We start from the raw sequence: 21,060 nt of genomic DNA on the forward strand, positions 1-21,060 counted from the left end.
TACTGGCAATTGGGTTCTTAACCACTGGACCACCAGGGAAAGCCATAGCTGCTTTTCTACAGTGTGCAGGAGTTGGGGAGGAGCTGAATATTACTCTAAAACCACAGATATCATCTACACCATGACCACTCCAAAAGCAGAGGCTGTCTTCAGGCGGATACAAATGAGATTCAGGCATCTCACCTTCCTCCAACCGCATCTCCAGGCAGCTGATTGCAGCCGGCTGGGTTACTGAACGCTCCCCTCCTGACAGCTCCCCATAAGTTTGAGCCAGGAGTTCGTAAGAGATTTGATTTGGGGGAGGGACTCAGAAGAAAGAAAGAATAAGAAAGTGCACCACGTTTCCTGCCACTACCTACGCCTTGCTACTTCTGTCTCTTTCTCCGATGCAAGCTGAGCCCGAGCAAAGGAAAGGGCTGTTATTTAGAATTTGAATGAGATTGTCTTCTTTAATGGCTTAGACAGATAGAATCAGGCTGAGTTACTGTTGTGTTCCCTATATCCACTGGGAAGAACACACTCAGTAGCAATTACTGGAAAAATAAAATCATTCCATGAAGTTATCAACTCAGTGAGTTCAGACTCTGGTCAAATCGATCCAGTGACTATCATCAAAGAAACGGTAATGAGATTTCAGGCAGAGAGAAGCTGGATCTGGTCAGAAGCAGGTACAAAACGTACAAGCAGGAGCAGTTCTGTGAAAGGGAGATGAAATAGCACTCGTCAAGATTGTGCAGCAGACCCGTCAACAGAAGCCTTGAAATGTGTGTACTCTGAATCAAGAGAATAGATGACCTCCGTGTGGATTCTGACAGAAGGAGAATCTCAGACAAAGATGCACCTACAACTACTTCCTGAGAGATGACCCCAGGAAGCTCACGTGACATGGCGGAGTGTGGAGATGAGACCAAGAGGGACAGAGGTTTGAAAAACAGGTGTGTATTGATGAATAGCTCACCCCTATGGGTGCCTGGGGCTCTGTCCCACCGGAGACCTTCTGGGAGAGATGCTGCAGAATCATCCTTCTAGGAGCAAGGAGGCTAAGAGTATTTATCCACCATCTCCTATCCCTCGCTGCTCAAGAGCTGCTTCTAAGGCGTCATCCCCCAGAATTTCCATCTTGCCGTATGTATGGAGAATGCTTGTTCCCTCTGACAAAGAGGGAGGGAGACGCAGAAAGCCATGGGCATGTACAGAAATCATCAGCAAAAAGCTCCAGAAAGGGCCAAGGGAACGTGGGTGCGACCCTGCCAACATCTACATAAATAGATCTGATGAGGGACAAAAAGGGGACTTGAGAAAGTTGAAGGGTTCCTGATTTCTGGGTCAAAATACACTATTTTAAAAGCAAAGAGATTCCTTATCCTGGAAGTTTTACCCACATGGCAAATGCTTTGAGGTTTATGCCCCATCATCATTGACAGCATTTTGAAAAAAATTAAAGGTAGAAAGTATGGCAAGGTCATGTACAGTCCACCTTAACGGAGCCTAACCAAGTCCCAATTGCTTGGTTGATGAAGGTACATGAATCATACCTGAATAGACCACACACACACACACACACAAACAGACACACACACACTGTTCAGTTTCATAAGGGCAGGGATTTTTGCCCATTTTGTTTACTAATGTGTCCTCAACACTCACATCAGGGTCTACAAAACACAAGACTAGTGCTAACAAATAATGGTCATTCATTTGTCACGCAAGCCTTTGTCACTCCTTCCCCAGCAGAGAGCCTGACAGATTCTGTCTCTTCATTTATTTCTGTATTTACTTTTGCTGAAGAATAGTTGATTTGCTTCTTCCAGCCCAGCGTTTCTCATGATGTCCTCTGCATATAAGTTAAATAAGCAGGGTGACAATATACAGCCTTGACGTCCTCCTTTTCCTATTTGGAACCAGTCTGTTGTTTCATGTCCAGTTCTAACTGTTGCTTCCTGACCTGCATATAAAGCAGGTCAGGTGGTCTGGTATTCCCATCTCTTTCAGAATTTTCCACAGTTTATTGTGATCCACACAGTCAAAGGCTTTGGCATAGTCAATAAAGTAGAAATAGATGTTTTTCTGAAACTCTTGCTTTTTTGATCCAGCGGATGTTGGCAATTTGATCTCTGGTTCTTCTGCCTTTGCTAAAACCAGCTTGAACATCTGGAAGTTCATGGTTCACGTATTGCTGAAGCCTGGCTTGGAGAATTTTAAGCATTACTTTACTAGCGTGTGAGATGAGTGCAATTGTGTGGTAGTTTGAGCATTCTTTGGCATTGCCTTTCTTTGGGATTGGAATGAAAACTGACCTTTCCCAGTAGTGTGGCCACTGCTGTGCTTTCCAAATTTGCTGACATATTGAGTGTAGCACTTTCATAGCATCATCTTTCAGGATTTGAAACAGCTCAACTGGAATTCCATCACCTCCACTAGCTTTGTTCGTAGTGATGCTTTCCACTGCCCACTTGACTTCACATTCCAGGATGTCTGGTTCTAGGTGAGTGATCATACCATCATGATTGTCTGGGTCGTGAAGCTCTTTTTTGTACAGTTCTTCTGTGTCTTCTTGTCACCTCTTCTTAATATCTTCTGCTTCTGGTAGGTCCATACCATTTCTGTCCTTTATTGAGCCCATCTTTGCATGAAATGTTCCCTTGTTATTTTCCTCTATTTCTTTGCATTGATCGCTGAAGAAGGCTTTCTTTTCTCTTGTTCCTATTCTTTGGAACTTTACATTCAGATGCTTATATCTTTCCTTTTCTCCTTTGCTTTTTGCCTCTCTTCTTTTCACAGCCATTTGTAAGCCTCCCCAGACAGCCATATTGATTTTTTGCGTTTCTTTTCCATGGGGATGGTCTTGATCCCTGTCTCCTGTACAATGTCACGAACCTCAGTCCATAGTTCATCAGGCACTCTGTCTATCAGATCTAGTCCCTTAAATCTATTTCCCACTTCCACTGTATAATTATAAGGGATTTGATTTAGGTCATATCTGAATGGTCTAGTGGTTTTCCCTACTTTCTTCCATTTAAGTCTGAATTTGACAATAAGGAGTTCATGATCTGAGCCACAGTCAGCTCCCAGTCTTGTTTTTGCAGCCTGTATAGAGCTTCTCTACCTTTGGCTGCAAAGAATATAATCCATCTGATTTCGGTGTTGACCATCTGGTGATGTCCATGTGTAGAGTCTTCTCTTGTGTTGTTGGAAGAGGGTGTTTGCTATGACCAGTGTGTTCTCTTGGCAAAACTCTACTAGCCTTTGCCCTGCTTCATTTCGTATTCCAAGGCCAAATTTGCCTGTTACTCCAGGCAAACTTATATGCAGAGTACATCATGAGAAACGCTGGGCTGCAAGAAGCACAAGCTGGAATCAAGATTGCCAGGAGAAATATCAATAACCTCAGATATGCAGATGACACCACCTTTATGGCAGAAAGTGAAGAGGAACTAAAAAGCCTCTTGATGAGAGTGACAGAGGAGAGTGAAAAAGTTGGCTTAAAGGTCAACATTCAGAAAACGAAGATTATAGCATCTGGTCCCATCACTTCACGGGAAATAGATGGGGAAACAGTGGAAACAGTATCAGACTTTATCTTTTTGGGCTCCAAAATCACTGCAGATGGTGATTGCAGCCATGAAATTAAAAGACCCTTACTCCTTGGAAGGAAAGTTATGACCAACCTAGATAGCATATTGAAAAGCAGAGACATTACTTTGCCAACAAAGGTCCATCTCGTCAAGGCTATGGTTTTTCCTGTGGTCATGTATGGATGTGAGAGTTGGACTGTGAAGAAAACTGAGTGCTGAAGAATTGATGCTTTTGAAGTGTGGTGTTGGAGAAGACTCTTGAGAGTCCCTTGGACTGCAAGGAGATCCAACCAGTCCATTCTGAAGGAGATCAGCCCTGGGTGTTCTTTGGAAGGAATGATGCTGAAGCTGAAACTCCAGTACTTTGGCCACCTCATGCAAAGAGTTGACCCATTGGAAAAGACCCTGATGCTGGGAGGGATTGGGGGCAGGAGGAGAAGGGGACAACAGAGGATGAGATGGCTGGATGGCATCACTGACTCGATGGACATGAGTTTGGGTATACTCCAGGAGTTGGTGATGGGCAGGGAGGCCTGGCGTGCTGCGATTCATGGGGTCGCAAAGAGTCGGACACAATTGAGCAACTGATCTGAATCTGAATAGTTGATTTGCAACATGTGGCAATCTCTGCTATATAGCAAAGTAACTCAGTTTATACTTACATGCACTCTTTTTGAAATGACAACTTAAGTAGCCATCAGCCCTGAAATTCTTAACCTAATTTTGTACCTCTTGGCTGTCTGAGGCCTAAGGACTCCTCAGGAAAATGTTTTAAAGTGAATAAAGTACATAGGCTCACAAAGTAAATCAATTAAAACACAGTTATCAAAATATATTTTTGTTGTCATGGCTACAGTGTAGTAAATAACAAGATTTGTGATGGGTCTAATAACTACTATAGTTTCAAGCAAGAAATATAAATGATTTGGAGGCACATCTCCAATAAGTGTAACATGGTGATTTCTGCTGAAGACACATACCAAGGTGATGCTTATATTATGGTGATTTGGTGCCTATGTTCATAATTGAAGGAAATGCTACCTTTCATTTAAGGCTAGTAAAACTGGAAGTGCAATTTTCTTTCTCACCTAAGTTCATGGACCTTGACTATCTCCCCCAAACTGACAAACTCCTGAGCCTCTGGGCTGGGAGTGGAGAGAATCCCTGCATAGGAACATTCTCTGAATTCAAAATAAACTGACATAGAACACTGGATGCCAAGTGAAAGAAACAAAACCAAACCCTCTATTGGTCTTTTGGGGTCATTTGTGAATGTGTATAGTTGGTAAAATTCGTACACACGTGTTAAGAAGATGCTAGAAGAATGTCATTGCACATAAGCTCAGTCATGTCCAACTCTTTGTGACCCCATGGCTGCAGCCCCCAGGCTACTCTGTCCACAGGATTTTTCAGGTAAGGATACTGAGTGGGTTGTCATTTCCTCTACCAGGGGATCTTCCTGATCCAGGGATCAAACCTGAGTTTCCTGGGTGTCCTGCATTGGCAGGTGGATTCTTTACCACTGAGCCACCTGGGAAGCCCAATGGAGCATTTCCAGTGTGCTTCCATTCAGTTCTGTCTCTCAGTCGTGTTCGACACTTTGCGACCCCATAAATTGCAGCACGCCAGGCCTCCCTGCCCATCACCAACTCCTGGAGTATACCCAAACTCATGTCCATTGAGTCAGTGATGCCATCCAGCCATCTCATCCTCTGTTGTCCCCTTCTCTTCCTGCCCACAATCCCTCTCAGCATCAGGGTCTTTTCCAATGGGTCAACTCTTTCTGTGGCGCCTATGAACATAGACACCAAATCACCATAATATAAGCGTCACCTGGGTATGCCTCTTCAGCAGAAATCACCATGTTACACTTATTGGAGATGCGCCCCCAAATCATTTATATTTCTTGTTTGAAACTACTGTAGTTATTAGACCCATGACAAATCTTGTTATTTAATACATTATAACCATGACAACAAAAATATGCTTTGAGGTGGCCAAGGTATTGGAGTTTCAGCTTCAGCATCAGTCCTTCCAATGAACACCCAAGACTGGTCTCCTTTAGGATGGACTGGTTGGATCTCCTTGCAGTCCAAGGGACTCTCAAGAGTCTTCTCCAACACCACACTTCAAAAGCATCAATTCTTCGGCGCTCAGCTTTCTTCACAGTCCAACTCTCACATCCATACATGACCACAGGAAAAACCATAGCCTTGACTAGATGGACCTTTGTTGGCAAAGTAATGTCTCTGCTTTTCAATATGCTATCTAGGTTGGTCATAACTTTCCTTCCAAGGAGTAAGGGTCTTTTAATTTCATGGCTGCAATCACCATCTGCAGTGATTTTGGAGCCCCCCAAAATAAAGTCTGATACTGTTTCCACTGTTTCCCCATCTATTTCTCATGAAGTGATGGGACCAGATGCCATGATCTTCGTTTTCTGAATGTTGACCTTTAAGCCAACTTTTTCACTCTCCTCTTTCACTCTCATCAAGAGGCTTTTTAGATCCTCTCCACTTTCTGCCATAAGGGTGGTGTCATCTGCATATCTGAGGTTATTGATTTCTCCTGGCAATCTTGATTCAAGCCTGTGCTTCTTCCATCCCAGTGTTTCTCATGATGTACTCTGCACAGAAGTCAAATAAGCAGAGTGGCAAGATACAGCCTGCTGCTCCTGCTAAGTTGCTTCAGTCGTGTCCGACTCTGTGCGACCCCATAGATGGCAGCCCACCAGGCTCCCCTGTCTCTGGGACTCTCCTAGCAAGAACACTGGAGTGGGTTGCCATTTCCTTCTCCAATGCAAAAGTGAAAAGTAAGGTGAAGTCACTCAGTCGTGTCTGATTCTTAGCGACCCTATGGACTGCAGCCCACCCGGCTCCTCTATCCATGGGATTTTCCAGGCAAGAGTACTGGAGTGGGGTACCATTGCCTTCTCCAATATACAGCCTAGACATACTCCCTTTCCTATTTGGAACCAATCTGTTGTTCCATGTCCAGTTCTAACTGTTGCTTCCTGACCTGCATATAGGTTTCTCAAGAGCAGGTCAGGTGGCCTGGTATTCCCATCTCTTTCAGAATTTTCCACAGTTTATTGTGATCCACACAGTCAAAGGCTTTGGCATAGTCAATAAAGCAGAAATAGATATTTTTCTGCAACTCTCTTTGCTTTTTCGATGATCCAGCAGATGTTGGCAATTTGATCTCTGGTTCCTCTGCTTTTTCTAAAACCAGCTTGAACATCTGGAAGTTCATGGTTCACATATTGCTGAAGCCTGGCTTGGAGAATTTTAAGCATTACTTTACTAGCATGTGAGATGAGTGCAATTGTGCAGTAGTTTGAGCATTCTTTGGCATTGCCTTTCTTTGGAACTGGAATGAAAACTGACCTTTTCCAGTCCTGTGGCCACTGCTGAGCTTTCCAAATTTGCTGGCATATTGAGTGCAGCACTTTCACAGCATCATCTTTCAGGATTTGAAAGAGCTCCACTGGAATTTCATCACCTCCACTAGCTTTGTTCGTAGTGATGCTTTCCAAGGCCAACTTGACTTCACATTCCAGGATGTCTGGCTCTAGCCGAGTGATTACACCATTGTGATTATCTGGGTTGTGAAGATCTTTTTTGTACAGTTCTGCTGTGTATTCTTGCCACCTCTTCTTAATATCTTCTGCTTCAGTTAGGTCCATACCATTTCTGTTCCTTATTGTGCCCATCTTTGCATGAAATGTTCCCTTGGTATCTCTAATTTTCTTGAAGAGATATCTAGTCTTTCCTGTTCTATTGTTTTCCTCTGTTTCTTTGCATTGATCTCTGATGAAGGCTTTCTTATCTCTCCTTGCTAATCTTTGGAACTCTGCATTCAAATGGGTTTATCTTTCCTTTTCTCCTTTGCTTTTTGCTTCTCTTCTTTTCACAGCTAATTCTAAGGTCTCCCCAGACAGCATTTTTCTTTTTTGCATTTCTTTTTCTTGGGGATCGTCTTGATCCCTGTCTCCTGTACAATGTCATGAACCTCAGTCTGTAGTTCATCAGGCACTCTATCTATCAGATCTAGTCCCTTAAATCTATTTCTCACTTCCACTGTATAATCATAAGGGATTTGATTTAGGTCATACCTGAATGGTCTAGTGGTTTTCCCTACTTTCTTCAATTTGAGTCTGAATTTGGTAATAAGGAGTTCATGAGCTGAGCAACAGTCAGCTCCTGGTCTTGTTTTTGTTACCTGTATAGAGCTTCTCCATCTTTGGCTGCAAAGAATATAATCAATCTGATTTTGGTGTTGGCCATCTGGTGATGTCCATGTGTAGAGTCTTCTCTTGTGTTGTTGGAGGAGGGTGTTTGCTATGACCAGTGCATTTTCTTGGCAAAACTCTATTAGCCTTTGCCCTGCTTCATTCCATACTCCAAGGCCAAATTTGCCTGTTACTCCAGGTGTTTCTTGATTTCCTACTTTTGCATTCCAGTCCCCTATAATGAAAAGGACATCTTTTTTGGGTGCTTAGTGCTGTCTCAGGATTTAAATGTACTGTTGTGTATCCTCACATAACTTTGCAAGCAGGGAGCAGTGAGCTGCACTTTCAGATGAGAAGATGAACACAGAGAAGCCCGATAATTTGGCTAATGTTGCAAGCATACTGGTAGCTAACTATTTTTGTTGTTGTTTTTGTTAACCAGAAGTTTTCATGCTGCTACATCTGAATTACTTGGAGAGAGCAAATAGTCAAACTGTCAATTCCAGGATCTCGGCATGGAGATTCTCAGTCACTGGTTTGATGTCCTAGAACTGCCATTTTTCAGAGCCCCCAGGGATGATTCTGTTGCAGGCTGTTTGCAAGCCGCACTTTGAGACACAGATGGAAAGCTGTGTCTGTCTGGTTCAGGTAGCTCAGCTGTTTGTTCCAGGGCGGTGCTTGTGCCCAGCGCCGCTTTGGACAACCCTGCCCCATGAAACACCCCATGAAACACCCCGGTGCATGCTGCCTCCACCACAGGCGGCAGGCCATTCCTGCCATGGCTCCTCGCACTTCTCCATTCTCATTTCTCTGGTATCTCCCTCATCCACATGGATTTGCCAAATCTTTGTTAATGAAAAGACTGGGGAATTGGCAAGAACAGAGTTATTACAATTTAGAGGAATTTCTTAGTCTCTCCGGCCCTTGAGGCAGATTGACTTGGAGCTATTTCCCAAGAATGGTGGAATCTCGCAAAGAATCAGGCTCAGAATAGAAATTAAACTCCCTCTTCCCCTGAGAAACATGCGTATGTTTCATATGGCCTGGCTTTTACAGGCTGGCAGACCAACAAACAGACACAGCATCTTTTTGTGCCCGGAGGCATTTGTGTTTAAAACTCCAGTAAAAAAGAAAAATGACAGTTAAAGGGGTAATTGAGCATCTGTGGTTTAGCTGTTGTTTTCTTTCCTGTCTCTGAGCCTGGGAAGCAATGCAGATAGACAAGCCTCTGCCCTATCTTGCTCCTGCCGCAGGAGCTTTGGCAAAATGCGGAACAATGGCAATGGACGTGAGCCATACCTCTGGCACCTTGCCTGTCCACCCGGAGACCACCAACCCTGCCCTCATCAGGAGGGCCCTCCTTTATTTTGCTTATCTGATAATGAAGATTTTAAAAGAGCTGAGAAAAATAAGGTGAAGAAAGTAGGCTGAACTTGAGACTTAATTTTAGGACTGCTAGATAAAGATGAGACAATTAGTAATACTAGTAATGGTCCTGGCTTTTTATACAAACTTTGTATCACTGGTAGAAATAAATCACTCAGTTTTGAGAATTACAAAATTTGGATTCTAGAAAGATTTAATTAGCTTAGCCATAGGGATGTGACCACGTGGCAATACATTGAGAAGTGCGGAGGTACCCTGTTCTTTCTCCAGTGATCTGTGTGTATGCGCGCTTTCCCGTTAAACCTGCCCCTGTAGAGACTCCCAGTGATCAAGGTGACCGCTGCACTGAGCCTACACTCAGCAAGGGCTCAAAAACATTCGCTGAATGAATGGATGAGCGATGATTCCAAAGCTAGTAATCAATCCTATGTTTTGTGAAAGTAAAATTCCTTTAAAAAACACAATTTTACCTTTGTAAAAGTAGATTAAGCAAATTATGTAAACATGGACTTTTCAGAAATACCACTCAGAAGTTTTTAAAAGTTTTCTAAAGAGGATCCAGAAAGAAAGGGTCACTCATGGATATACTTCAGAGCCTGTTTCTCCATAAAACCTTGTTCAAGATAAATAGGAAATTTCTTTAAAATACATGAGATGCTAAAAAGAAAAGAGTTTGTCATGTTTGGGGCATGGAGGGTGAGATAGTCACAGATGATGGAAAAACGGAGTGAACTAGGGTGGGGCAGGAGGTGTCTTCCCCATCACAGATGAGAGAGTGGAGTGAACTGGGGGTGGCAGGAGTCCACCCCTATAACAGATGAGAGAGTGGAGTGAACTAGGGGGGCCAGAGTCCACCCCCATCACAGATGAGGGAATGGAGTGAACTGGGGGTGGGGGGCAGGAGTCCACCCCATCACAGATGAGGGAGTGGAGTGAACTGTGGGGGTCAGGTGTCCACCCCCATCACAGATGACAGAGTGGAGTGAACTGGGTGGGGAGCAGGTTCCACCCGCATCACAGATGAGAGAGTGGAGTGAACAGGGGCCAGGTGTCCACCAGCACCAGGGGCTTCTCTTTTTCTTTGGGCAACATGCAGCTTTTACAAGGAATCAGGGCTTGCTCCTCACTGGTACCAGGCAGACACTGAAAAGAGATCATTCTCGCAAAGACTGAGGCTGACAGAGCAGCAAATGGGCAGGTCAGAGGACAGCAGCTGGTCGATACTTATCAAGATTTGCTGGGATGACGAAATACTAAGGATGTGCTTCTGTCAACAGCTGAAGGCTTGAGGAGAAAACTCACAAGTTGCCTGTTGTGTGGGGGTGGTTTTATGGGGCTTGATGGATCCCCACCCTAACACCAGAGGAGAGGATCTCACTCTTCTAGCTCAGAACTGAACAACGATTATTTAGGAGGTGGATGAAATCCAAACCATGTACCTTTCTCTAAGGAATTCAGTAGGTTACATTTTATCTCGAAATTCAGTCCAAGCTAATATGTTCGGTTCAGCTTTTTAATACAAAATGAAATGCCAGACTCAACATCAAGAAATATCAGAAACTATTTTAGACCAACCATTCAAGAGGTGCCATTATTATCACTTCTCGGCCTTTTAGGTAAGATAAGTGAAGAGGTGCCATCATTAAACCTACTTCTATTTGCCAAAACAAACCCATGGTTTTCACCTGGAAAAGCCAACTCCTCCATCCCTGCTATTATTTTCCTGCTCTTTCTTGGCTCTTCCTCTTACAGGAATGAAAAGCCCATCTTCATCATCCCCCTCTCTCCTGTGGATGCCACACAGGCCATTTTTAGTTTTGTTGACTTGTTTCAAGAAAGCAGCCAAATACTAGACAGTAGTGTGTTTTAATTCATTTTGAGAGACAAGCTCACATGGATTGATTCTTCAGGTCCCCATACCTGGACCTGACATAAAGTCCAAACAAGTCTGCATAGTTACGTTAAACAAGTTCTTGTGCTGTGAATTCGCTGGGTGCAGGGAGCAGTGAAACATTCCCGAGACAATCACAAGGCATGCAGAATGCCAGCCAGAAGCATGGGTCACGTTCAGGGGTCTTGCTGCAGGGAGCATGAGGCTGTATTTTGTGTGCACTGGCGATAGTATAGGATAAGCCATCTGTGTTCAAGGGAGCAGAGCATCCAATGTTCCTCTTGAACCTTAAGGGGTGTCTTTCCAAAAGAACTGTGGTTCCAGTCCTTACACTTCAGAGCCAGATATTCCTCCGAGTTGTATGCATTGCTCCTTGGAGCGTCAAAGCCAAACCACCGCGAGCATGACAGCTGGCTGACCCCACCCCTCCTACCTCTCGGCTGAGAGCCGAGAAAGGCTATGTCATTCACCCCATGAATCCAAACGAATCCCCCCATCCCTGTTTAAGCATGGATGCAGGCCAAGCAAGCCTTGAGTACCCAAGTCTGTTTGACTGGAGCTATGTTGGTATATCCCATGTGCAGGGGCGAAGTGCTGTTGTCTCTCTGCCTGATCCAGCCAGGGCCGGGGGTGCGGCGGCTGGCGGCGGCTGGGGGCTGTGTGCCCAGCGGCCTCTAGCCCATGTGCTTATATTGGGACCGGTCCCTAGGGATCTGGACCTGGTTGGCAGTCATCTTGTGATGGATGTGGTAAATCACCAGCGTGACCACAATGACGAGGCCCAAGATGAGCCCCAAAATCAGCGGCAAGGTTTCCTCCAGCTGCTCCCGCTCATCCACTGGGCATTTATGCTCTGAAATGTGAAAGAAAAAGGCAATGAGCTCCTACCAAAAGATCCTGAATTATGATTAATTCCTACCAAAATATTCTGAATTATGATTAATTAAGTCCGCTTAAGAAAACCAAAAGGCAGATAGAGATGAAAAGATTTCTCAGGAGAAGGGAGGAGGTATGTATATACTACATAGCTGATTCACACTGTCGTACAACAGAAGCTAATGGAACATTGAAAAGCAATTATACCCACCCCCTCCCAGGAAAAGATTTCTCAAGGAAACTTTAGGGAGATATTTTCTTCAGAAACAGTATTTCCCAACCAACTCTAAGACTTAACCCCTTAATATTTCTATACAGTGTAAAATAAAAACATCAATTGAATAGGACAACATTCAAGTTATTGGCTTCCTAGCCTAGGTTATTAAAACATCCAGGACTTCCCTGGTGGTACAGAGGATAAGGATCCACTTTGCAATGCAAGGAACACTGGGTTCAGTCTCTGCTCTGGGAAGATTCCACATCCCTCAGGCAACTAAAGCCTGTGAGTCACCACCAGTGAAATCTGGGCACCCTAGAGTCTGCACTCTGCACCACGAGGAAACTTGTACACAGGTTCCTCCAGAAGCCACTGTGCCTTCTTCCCTTGGGATCCAGCTGTGTATCCTTACTACATCATTGTGACAAATAGTAGCCGTGAGTACAATTAAAAATAAATAGAATAGTGCTGGTCATGACCCACTAAAGCAGAGTTATCCTCTTTTTGGTATCAGTGTGATGAAACCATCTTCCCTTCTCAGAAAAATGCTTATAAATGCATAAAATGAAAAACATAAGATTACACATAAAATGGACTACACTGAAATCAGCTATTAGAGTATTTTAAAATGATTCAGGGGACAGTTATATATGTATTTATTAGTACACATGTAGGCTGGCTTTGATTGCAAAGCAGTGAGAAGTGTAATTGTTACTTTGCAAGATCTGCACAAAATGTGGAAAGAAAATGTCTATGATTTCTGCTAGTGACAAAGTCATGGGTATGACTAATACTACTGTGGGTTGTTACCTTTATTTATAATCAAAGGAAATGTTAAATATTAATTTGAAATCAGTGAAAATAAAGATGGGAATGTTTCCCTTTGAAATTTACAGACCCCCCGTGAATTCTATGCACAAACCCTACGGACACCAGGGTTAAGAAGATGGCTGCCCTTGACCCCTGCCTGGGAGAAAAGCATCCCTCGGCTTAGCCCAGCTCAGCATCCAGGCTTGGGTCCTCAGAGACCCCTGACTCTCTGTCTGCCTCCACAGCTTTGGGGCTCCCCCACACCTCTACCTTGGCTGTGCTCACGGTTCTAGAGAACACAAAACAGAGGCCTAGGGTCTATGACTGGAAAAAACCAACCACCAGAGCAGTCTATGGAAAGAACTAGATGTAGTCAGATCAGACAGAAGAGGTGTGATGGGCGGCCGCCAGGTGCCAGCTCAGGTGCCCTCAACCGCAACCCTGGCGCCACCATTGCAATCCTAATGCATCTTAGGGTGTTCTTCCAGATGTGAGGTTTATTCTGTTTTGTCTGATGACCACAGCATTTTAAAGCTGTCCTTACTCCCTGAGATGAGCAAAAGTGTAAGAACTCTTCAGTGTCTCCAAACAGGCAGCGTGGAGACGGGCAAGCGGACAGCTCGGCTCTGCTGGTGTCTCGGGGCCCTCCCGCTGCAGAAAGTGGGCAGGGACACTGGCTGTGCGTGCCTTGCTGTCTGATGGGGCAGCAAAAGGGCTTGCTCCTCTTTCCGTATTTCCTCTGGGCAGGCTCCTGTAACTTCAGCGAAATGTATTTTGTGTACTAAAAAAGTGCTAAGATGAGTGGGCTTTGGAGATCTTCGGTTGGAGATAAGCAGATACTCTCAGCAAGATGTAAGCACAACAGGAAATAGGAAAAGCGGTTAACTGATGGAAGCTGCTGTGTGCCAGGAGCAGCGTGCACAGGAAGAGCTGTATAAACTCTTTCCCACTGTGACTCCACCAGGACGGGGAGGGTTTCTACACCCCAGAACGAGGCACAGCACACATGTACCAGGTCTTAGGCCCTTGGCAGTCACCATTCCCACCCATTCCCATGGACTCTAACTCCAGGGCAGGTTAGACGGCCCAGAGAGCCATCAGAGGCGGATGTCCGTTGGCAGGTAACTCACACTCTTTCCCAGGGTCTCCATCAGGGTGAGCCCCGGTGCTCACCGGGGCGACCTGCTCACTTATACACCTGCACTGCTGCTGCTGCTGTCGCTCAGTCGTGTCCGACTCTGTGCGACCCCATAGACGGCAGCCCACCAGGCTCCCCCGTCCCTGGGATTCTCCAGGCAAGAACACTGGAGTGGGTTGCCGTGTCCTTCTCCAATGCAGGAAAGTGAAAAGTGAAAGTGAGGTTGCTCAGTCGTGTCCGACTCTTAGCGGCTCCATGGACTACAGCCCACCAGGCTCCTCCACCCATGGGATTTTCCAGGCAAGAGTACTGGAGTGGGGGTGCCATTGCCTTCTCCGACACATCTGCACTAGCTGCTAGCTTTCCCACCTCATTTTTCTACTCCCCGAGCAATGCTTTTTAGAAACATCTAAATAGGGTTAGGTGTTTCTAACCCTAACTAACCCTGGCTTCCCTGGTGGCTCAGAGGTTAAGGCGTCTGCCTGCGATACATGAGACCTGGGTTTGATCCCTGGGTTGGGAAGATCCCCTGGAGAAGGAAATGGCAACCCACTCCAGTATTCTTGCCTGGAGAATCCCATGGACAGAGGAGCCTGGCAGGCTACAGTTCACGGGGCCGCAAAGAGTCAGACATGACTGAGCGACTTCACACACACACACACACACACACACACACACACACACACACAAACCCTACCTAACGGTAGGTAGCTACCTGCCCTTACGTCCTTACAAAGGATTGTTTCTTGAGGAGCCCCACCTAAAACACTAGGCTTCAGGAAAGTAGCAAGAACACAGTCAGTTTTCTGTGACTGGCTGGCGACATGGCCCTGTGCTGGGTCTTTGTGTTCCAGCCCTGGACACAGCTCTCTGCAGTGTTAATAACAGGACTGTCTCTCTCTGGATGCTTCTCCAGGAGGCCCTGAGAAGGCTGAGTTACCCAGGTGCTATTTTCCTGGCTGGGAGGCCCCAAGTCAACCACAGGCATATGCAATGTTCTGGATCAGCACCAGCACACCCCTCCCTGGTCTGCAGCACGGCAGCCAGCCTCGGGGCACTCTGCTGGGGGTGGTGTACATTCATTTTCAATAAAATACAGACTGCTTTCCCCAGAGTTCTGGGTAAAGTGCAGATCAAGTGGTATCTCCCAATCACACTGTTAGCAACAATGATAAAGAGCTCAGGAACTCAGGGCACCCGACCACCTTTCTGAAGGTGGCCCCTGCTTTCACGTGTTTGGTACAGTTTCTTAGCGGGAGCAGCTGAGAAACTTGAAGATGGTAAGAGTACAGGATCTGATACCCAAAGACAGGCTCTGGTCACAATGCTGGCAGCCCCCAGAGCACAGCCCTGGCTGGTTACTTCACCTCCCTGAGCCTCAGTTGCTCCACTTAAACAGCGGCCTCAGTCCATCCTTCACAGGTCTCTCTGTCTGTGTCTCCCCTTGAGAATTAAGGAGGCCCCGGAAATGGCAACCTGCTCCAGTACTCTGGTCTGGGAAATCCCATGGACAGAGGAGCCTGGTGGGTTACCTCCATGGGGTCGCAAAGAGTCAGACGCGACTTAGTGACTACACAGCAGCAGTGTATATGTGGTGACCTAAATGCCCGTTAAACCCGAACGTTTCACAAAGGGGCACAGGGGCACCTTGTCCCGTTACATTTCTTCTGTCATTACGCATGAGAGCTGCCTTTAACTCAAGCCACTGAAACACTCAGTCTGCTCTGCTCCCTCCCGGGGATGCACCACCCCCATCACAAAAGTCTCCTGAACCGCAAAGGGCCCCACCACCAGGAACGAACTGGGGAAAGACAAGGGGCCCCACACAGCGGGGACACACGAGCTGCCCTGAACTGCAGATTGAGCATCGCCACACCAAGTGCATGTTTTATAGAAAGAAGCCAGCCTATACAGATTGGCCCTTTGGTGGGTTACGTTTGCACTGCAAGCTGAGACCCATTAACTCAAAAGCCCACCTGTGCCAAACTCAAATTTTGGCACATTCACTTATTTAAAAAAACGTCTAAACAGCTAAACATGTAAACATCTAAAAAACCATCTAACAAAATGGCCTGAATTTCTAGTCATTTAGGGCCTATCTGCTTTGGATACAAACCTCACCCAACAGCTGTCACCCACTGAAGAGACAGATAAAGCCCCGAGCTCTGCTGCCCTGAGCTCTGCGACCCCAGGACCCCTCGCCATGCTGTCAGGGGACATCACCCAGACACTAAGCCCCCCTCACACCCTCTCCCCATCACCAGGATAGCGGCCCTCAGAGACCTTCCTCGGGATGGTCCCATTGCTGGGAGGCTTTCCCCACACAACCATGCCCAAGTGCCCCCTAGGAAGCTTGCGCGTTACTGCCTCTTATCTTCATATCATTTTCCTGAATCGGCTCAAAATCCCCCCGCCGCCGGGACGCCTACAGTTAGTTTGCTGTGGACCAGCAGCATCACCCGGGCGTCGTGGGCCCCGCCTCCAGACCGCGGATAAAAGATCGCCAGAGCTGCGCACAGTGCAAACAGCGCGGCGGGGCTGAGACACACCCGGGATCAGTACAGCAGCCAAGTTCAACGTCCTAAAGGGATCTGTGTGATAAAGATGTCAGCCCCACTTGAACGGCTCTGTGAGTGCTGTGTGCTTGTCCACTAACCCGTTTCCCTGAGCCATCCTCGTTTGTCTCCGAATCTATGAAGGAGGCAGGTGGGAGACTAGGTCAGGCGCCAGGGAACGGACTTTTCACCCTCATGCGGCGGATCCTGCATGCACATGTCAGAAGCCATGTACACAGCCCTGCAGGGGGTGTCAGACATGTGACCAGACTCCACCACCCACTGGAACGCAGGCAGCCCCCACTCACACCCGCACAGGCATCAGCCAGACATCCAGAGTCCCCTTCTGTTCTGGGGAGTGGGAGCCAAGTGCCGGGTTCTGAAAAGGCACTCCAAAAGCAATCTTTCAGATTCCACTAAAACAAGTAAAATGGCCTCTTACAAAACATACTGGGGGCAGGTGCTGAGAGGCACAGACAGGAGGAGCCAGGAACAAAAGAAGCCCAGCCACACAAAAGCACACCGATCCAATGAGTGACTGAACCGAGGGCTGCCTCCTCCCAGGAATGTCAAGGCCTGAGCCCCAAGGCACCATACAGGAGGCAACATCCTAATTATTACCCAGAAAAGCTTTGGTGAGACAAGTCCAATTTGCCTGTGCTGAATATATCTGCATTTAGGAAGTTACACGTTTTTACAAATTCTCTAAGACTATCCATTTAGATCCTGGAACTGGATTAAAATTGCTTTTTGTACACAGAGATCATTAAGTCTATGATAAAATAATCACTGATTTTTAGGAAAGTAGCCCCGATCCTTATTTGGTACCCATTTACTCTTATTTTGCACACAATTTTAACATCCGTGAGATCTGATTTCTCCAGTCATAAATGACTATAAGCAACAATTTAGAAATAACCCATAATGGGTTGGGGTGAGATGTAAGGAAACAGTAAAAAAGCAGCAATTATAGCACCAGTGGTACAAAGAAGTGAAGAAGTGCCTAAAAACAGCAGGCCAGGAAAACACAAAGAGCAGTTAGGGACTACTGCACATACACACATCAACTCAAAAGCGTCTGCGGCAGGGACTCTGGGGACTCCATGATCCAATATTTTCAAAACGAATTCCTGGTCACCAATTAAGTCCAATTACTTTTCATTATATTTAATGTTTTGAGTTTAAGAAAGACACTTCCATTTTATAAATACCTTCATAACCAACAGTATTTTTGAGTGTTAACATTTTGACGTTTAGTTTCAATTTTGTAGAAAACACATTAAGATGGAATAGCCCATACTCTGCATAATGGGAGTGCAGCACTGCTGTTCTAAATCTATTAAATTCTGATTTGTTTAGCACTGAAGCATTTGCAGCTCTCTATTAGTTGAGCCTGGGGCTTCCCAGGTGGCACTGGTGGTAAAGAACCTGCAGGCCGAAGCAGGAGACTTTAGAGATGCAGGTTCAATCCCTGGGTGGGAAAGATCCCCTGGAGGAGGGCACGGCAACCCACTCCAGTACTCTTGCCTGGAGAATCCCCATGGACAGAGGAACCTGGCGGGCTCCAGTCCAGGGGCTCACAGAAAGTCAGACACAACTGAGCGACTAAGCGCATGCAATGCACACGTTAACTGAGTCCACAGCTTCGGAATGTCAGTTCAGCTGAAGTTCACAGCGCATCTGCAATGTGCCAAGCACTGTATTAGGTGCTAAAAAATATGAAGACGAGAAAGAAGGAGACCTTTCCCTCAAAGAGAGTTTAACTGAGGAATTCCCAAATGCCTTCTGAATAATCTTGTGGGGAGGGATTCTATTCTGTGTGCTTTGAGAGGGGTAGCTGATGAAAGCTGGACACCTTGGGAATTCTTTAATGATTTGCGTGTGACCAGAGGGGGATTCCCTAATATTCTACACATTTAAATGGTGGCATTCACCTGGGGATCCCCAGCCCAAAGGTGAGCATCCATAAAGCAACCAAAATCTCATTTTTTAACCACAAAGCATAAATGAGAATATCAAACTGTCTCTAACAACTTCCTCTAGACAATTGCTGATGTTTAGTCACTCAGTTGTGTCCAACTCCTTTGTGACCCCATGGACTATAGCCCGCCAGGCTCCTCTGTCCATGGAATTTCCCAGGCAATACTGGTATAGGTTGCCATTTCCTCCTCCAGGGCATCTGCCCGACCCAGGGATCGAACCTGAGTCTCCTGCATTGGCAGGTGGATTCTTTATCCTGACCTACCTGGGAAGCCCCTTCTAGACAACACAGAGAGAGAAAACAAATGACTAGAGGAATTCACTTTCCCTATGCTTGCCCGGTGTAAATTGTTGCTAGGTTTGGACAAATTGCAGAATGTGAGCTCCCCTACTTCTGCTGGGATGCAGAAAACCAAGAGAATGTGGATCCTCTAAACACACCTCTGCTAGATCCTGCCTGATCTCCTTTCAGGGCTGGAACAGACTGAGAAGCAGCCTTTTGCACTCCTCAGAGGGAGAAGATCAGCGACCCTTCCCTCCTTGGGGCCTCTCTGGTGTCCCTCCCTGTAAATATGAGCGCTGAACAGAGGCACATCTTCACGAGTCTCTGCGTGTAACCTGCGCATGTGCACACACACACACACACACACACACACCCTTATTGCATTTTGGTCACACAAAACTTAGATTTACAGTGAGAGACCCTAGGGCTGGACATGTCTAGAGACCATGAAGATACTGAGACCCATACAAGCAAAGACCTTTCTCCAATCCACGGCTCTCTAGATAACTGCTTGGAATTTTCAGCTGCTTTTTCCTTGGGAAACTTGCATCAAATTCTAGGCTTTTTTCCAACTGACTGTCTTCCTATCCAGTCTCCTCTTTTGCCAAAGGAGGAAAGAAAGAAAACAATGGAAAAAATAAGGGAAATTGGGAGGGAGGAGAAAAGGAACAGAGAGAGAAGGAGAAAAGAACAGAGAGAAAAGAAGGATTTGAAGGAGAAAGAAAGAGCAGGAAGAGCCATTTGTTCAGTCGGCTTCCTGCAGTCTTTAAGAAGCATCTCAGAGGGAGGCGGGGCCAGGCTACCCTAGAGACAGCCCAAGGGTAGCAGCCTGGTGCCCTACGGGTCACCTTCCATCTCCAGCCTGAGTCAACCTCGGTTTCTTTCCTTCCTCCGGACACCCCACCCACCTACCTTCACTGAAGACAAAGTCAGAGATGATGTCAAAGGGCTGGATGTGGACCGCGGACAGGATCATGGTGACTGTCTTCTGCGGATCGCTGGAGGCTAGTGAGATAGTCTGCTGAGCTTGACATTCATAGGACTTCCCGGCTGGGGTGACCAAGGCAGAGAGGTGGTGCGAGTTGGCTGTGTGCTTCCCAGCTGCAGGAAGGGTCCAAAGCAACGGTCAGGTGCCTGTGGCTAGCAGAATCTTCCTTGTGGTGATCCAGACAGCTGGCTCTTGCCTCTTAGCCCACTCGCTGACATGCTCTGTTACTCTATCTGGCTAAGACTCTGCAAATGTGAATGCCCCTGTCCTTTCATGAGCATGGGCTCCTTAAACAGTAATCTGGAAATTCTTTTTGAAAGAGAGTGATACCTAAACCTCCAACCCTTTATAATAAAATCTAACAGAGATTCCAAAAATACGCAAAGAACAGTGACTTGGTTTTCTACATCTCACACTGCTCTGCAAAATATAAAATATCTTTCTCAGCAAAGCACGGTGGCTACTAGTGCTCTGGGCTGATGCCCCTGTACAGATACATAATTTCTGGAAGCCTGCCACCCTCCCTTCTCTCCTTCCCAGGATTAAGATTTTTCTTTCTTCAGTCTAATTTAACTGTGGGAAATATTTAAACATAAACTTTGATAAAGAGATGAAATTGTCCTTTTTACTTGATTGATAAGGGGTGAAATGGAAGAGATGATATATGTATTTTTGTATATATTCAATAAAAATCGTGTCCTAACTCAGGTGCCCAGATGATGGATGGCTTCATTATTAGTAGATCAGATAATCTACAAAATAAATATATAAATTTCAATGTGATCTTGGATGGTGCCTGAAGATGCCAACATTATTATTTGGAGCTTGGATGTTCCTTGCCACGATATTTTTGGAGGATCTGGGTGAACTGTTGTAGTGATGGGCATGAAAAAAGTAAGACATTTAGGACACGGTTCAGAATCCACTCTGGGGTGTCTGCAGTCGACTAAAGATGTGGTGAGGCCTGAGCCATGGGCCGAAAGATCTGAAAGGCCATCAAATTCTGACCCAAAATGAAAGTCGTAACTGCCCCCTTGGTGTTTTAGCGCATAAGAACTTTTTACAAGGGAGACGGGGGGGGGGGGGGGGGGGGGGGGGGGGGGGGGGCGGAAGAAAAAAAAAAAAAAAAA

At 46.0% G+C, this 21,060-nt stretch overlaps 1 protein-coding gene across 2 annotated transcripts in view; it reads right to left on the minus strand.

Moving 5' to 3' along the window:
* Positions 1–11,039: 11,039 nt before the first annotated feature.
* The window catches only part of LAMP5 (lysosomal associated membrane protein family member 5), a 12,568-nt gene continuing 2,547 nt past the window's right edge, over positions 11,040–21,060 (minus strand). The window contains exons 5-6 of one of the 2 annotated variants that reach the window (XM_040248312.1): positions 19,855–20,043; positions 11,040–11,936 (exon numbers count right to left, since the gene is read on the minus strand). In XM_040248312.1, the coding sequence (XP_040104246.1) occupies positions 11,758–11,936; positions 19,855–20,043 (368 nt within the window). In that variant the 3' untranslated portion in view covers positions 11,040–11,757. The remainder of the gene's footprint in view (positions 11,937–19,854; positions 20,044–21,060) is intronic. The other variant, XM_040248313.1, reaches the window with a different exon arrangement.

This window comes from Oryx dammah, unplaced genomic scaffold (assembly GCF_014754425.2).
Source record: "Oryx dammah isolate SB20612 unplaced genomic scaffold, SCBI_Odam_1.1 HiC_scaffold_10, whole genome shotgun sequence".
Classification (NCBI taxonomy): domain Eukaryota; kingdom Metazoa; phylum Chordata; class Mammalia; order Artiodactyla; family Bovidae; genus Oryx; species Oryx dammah.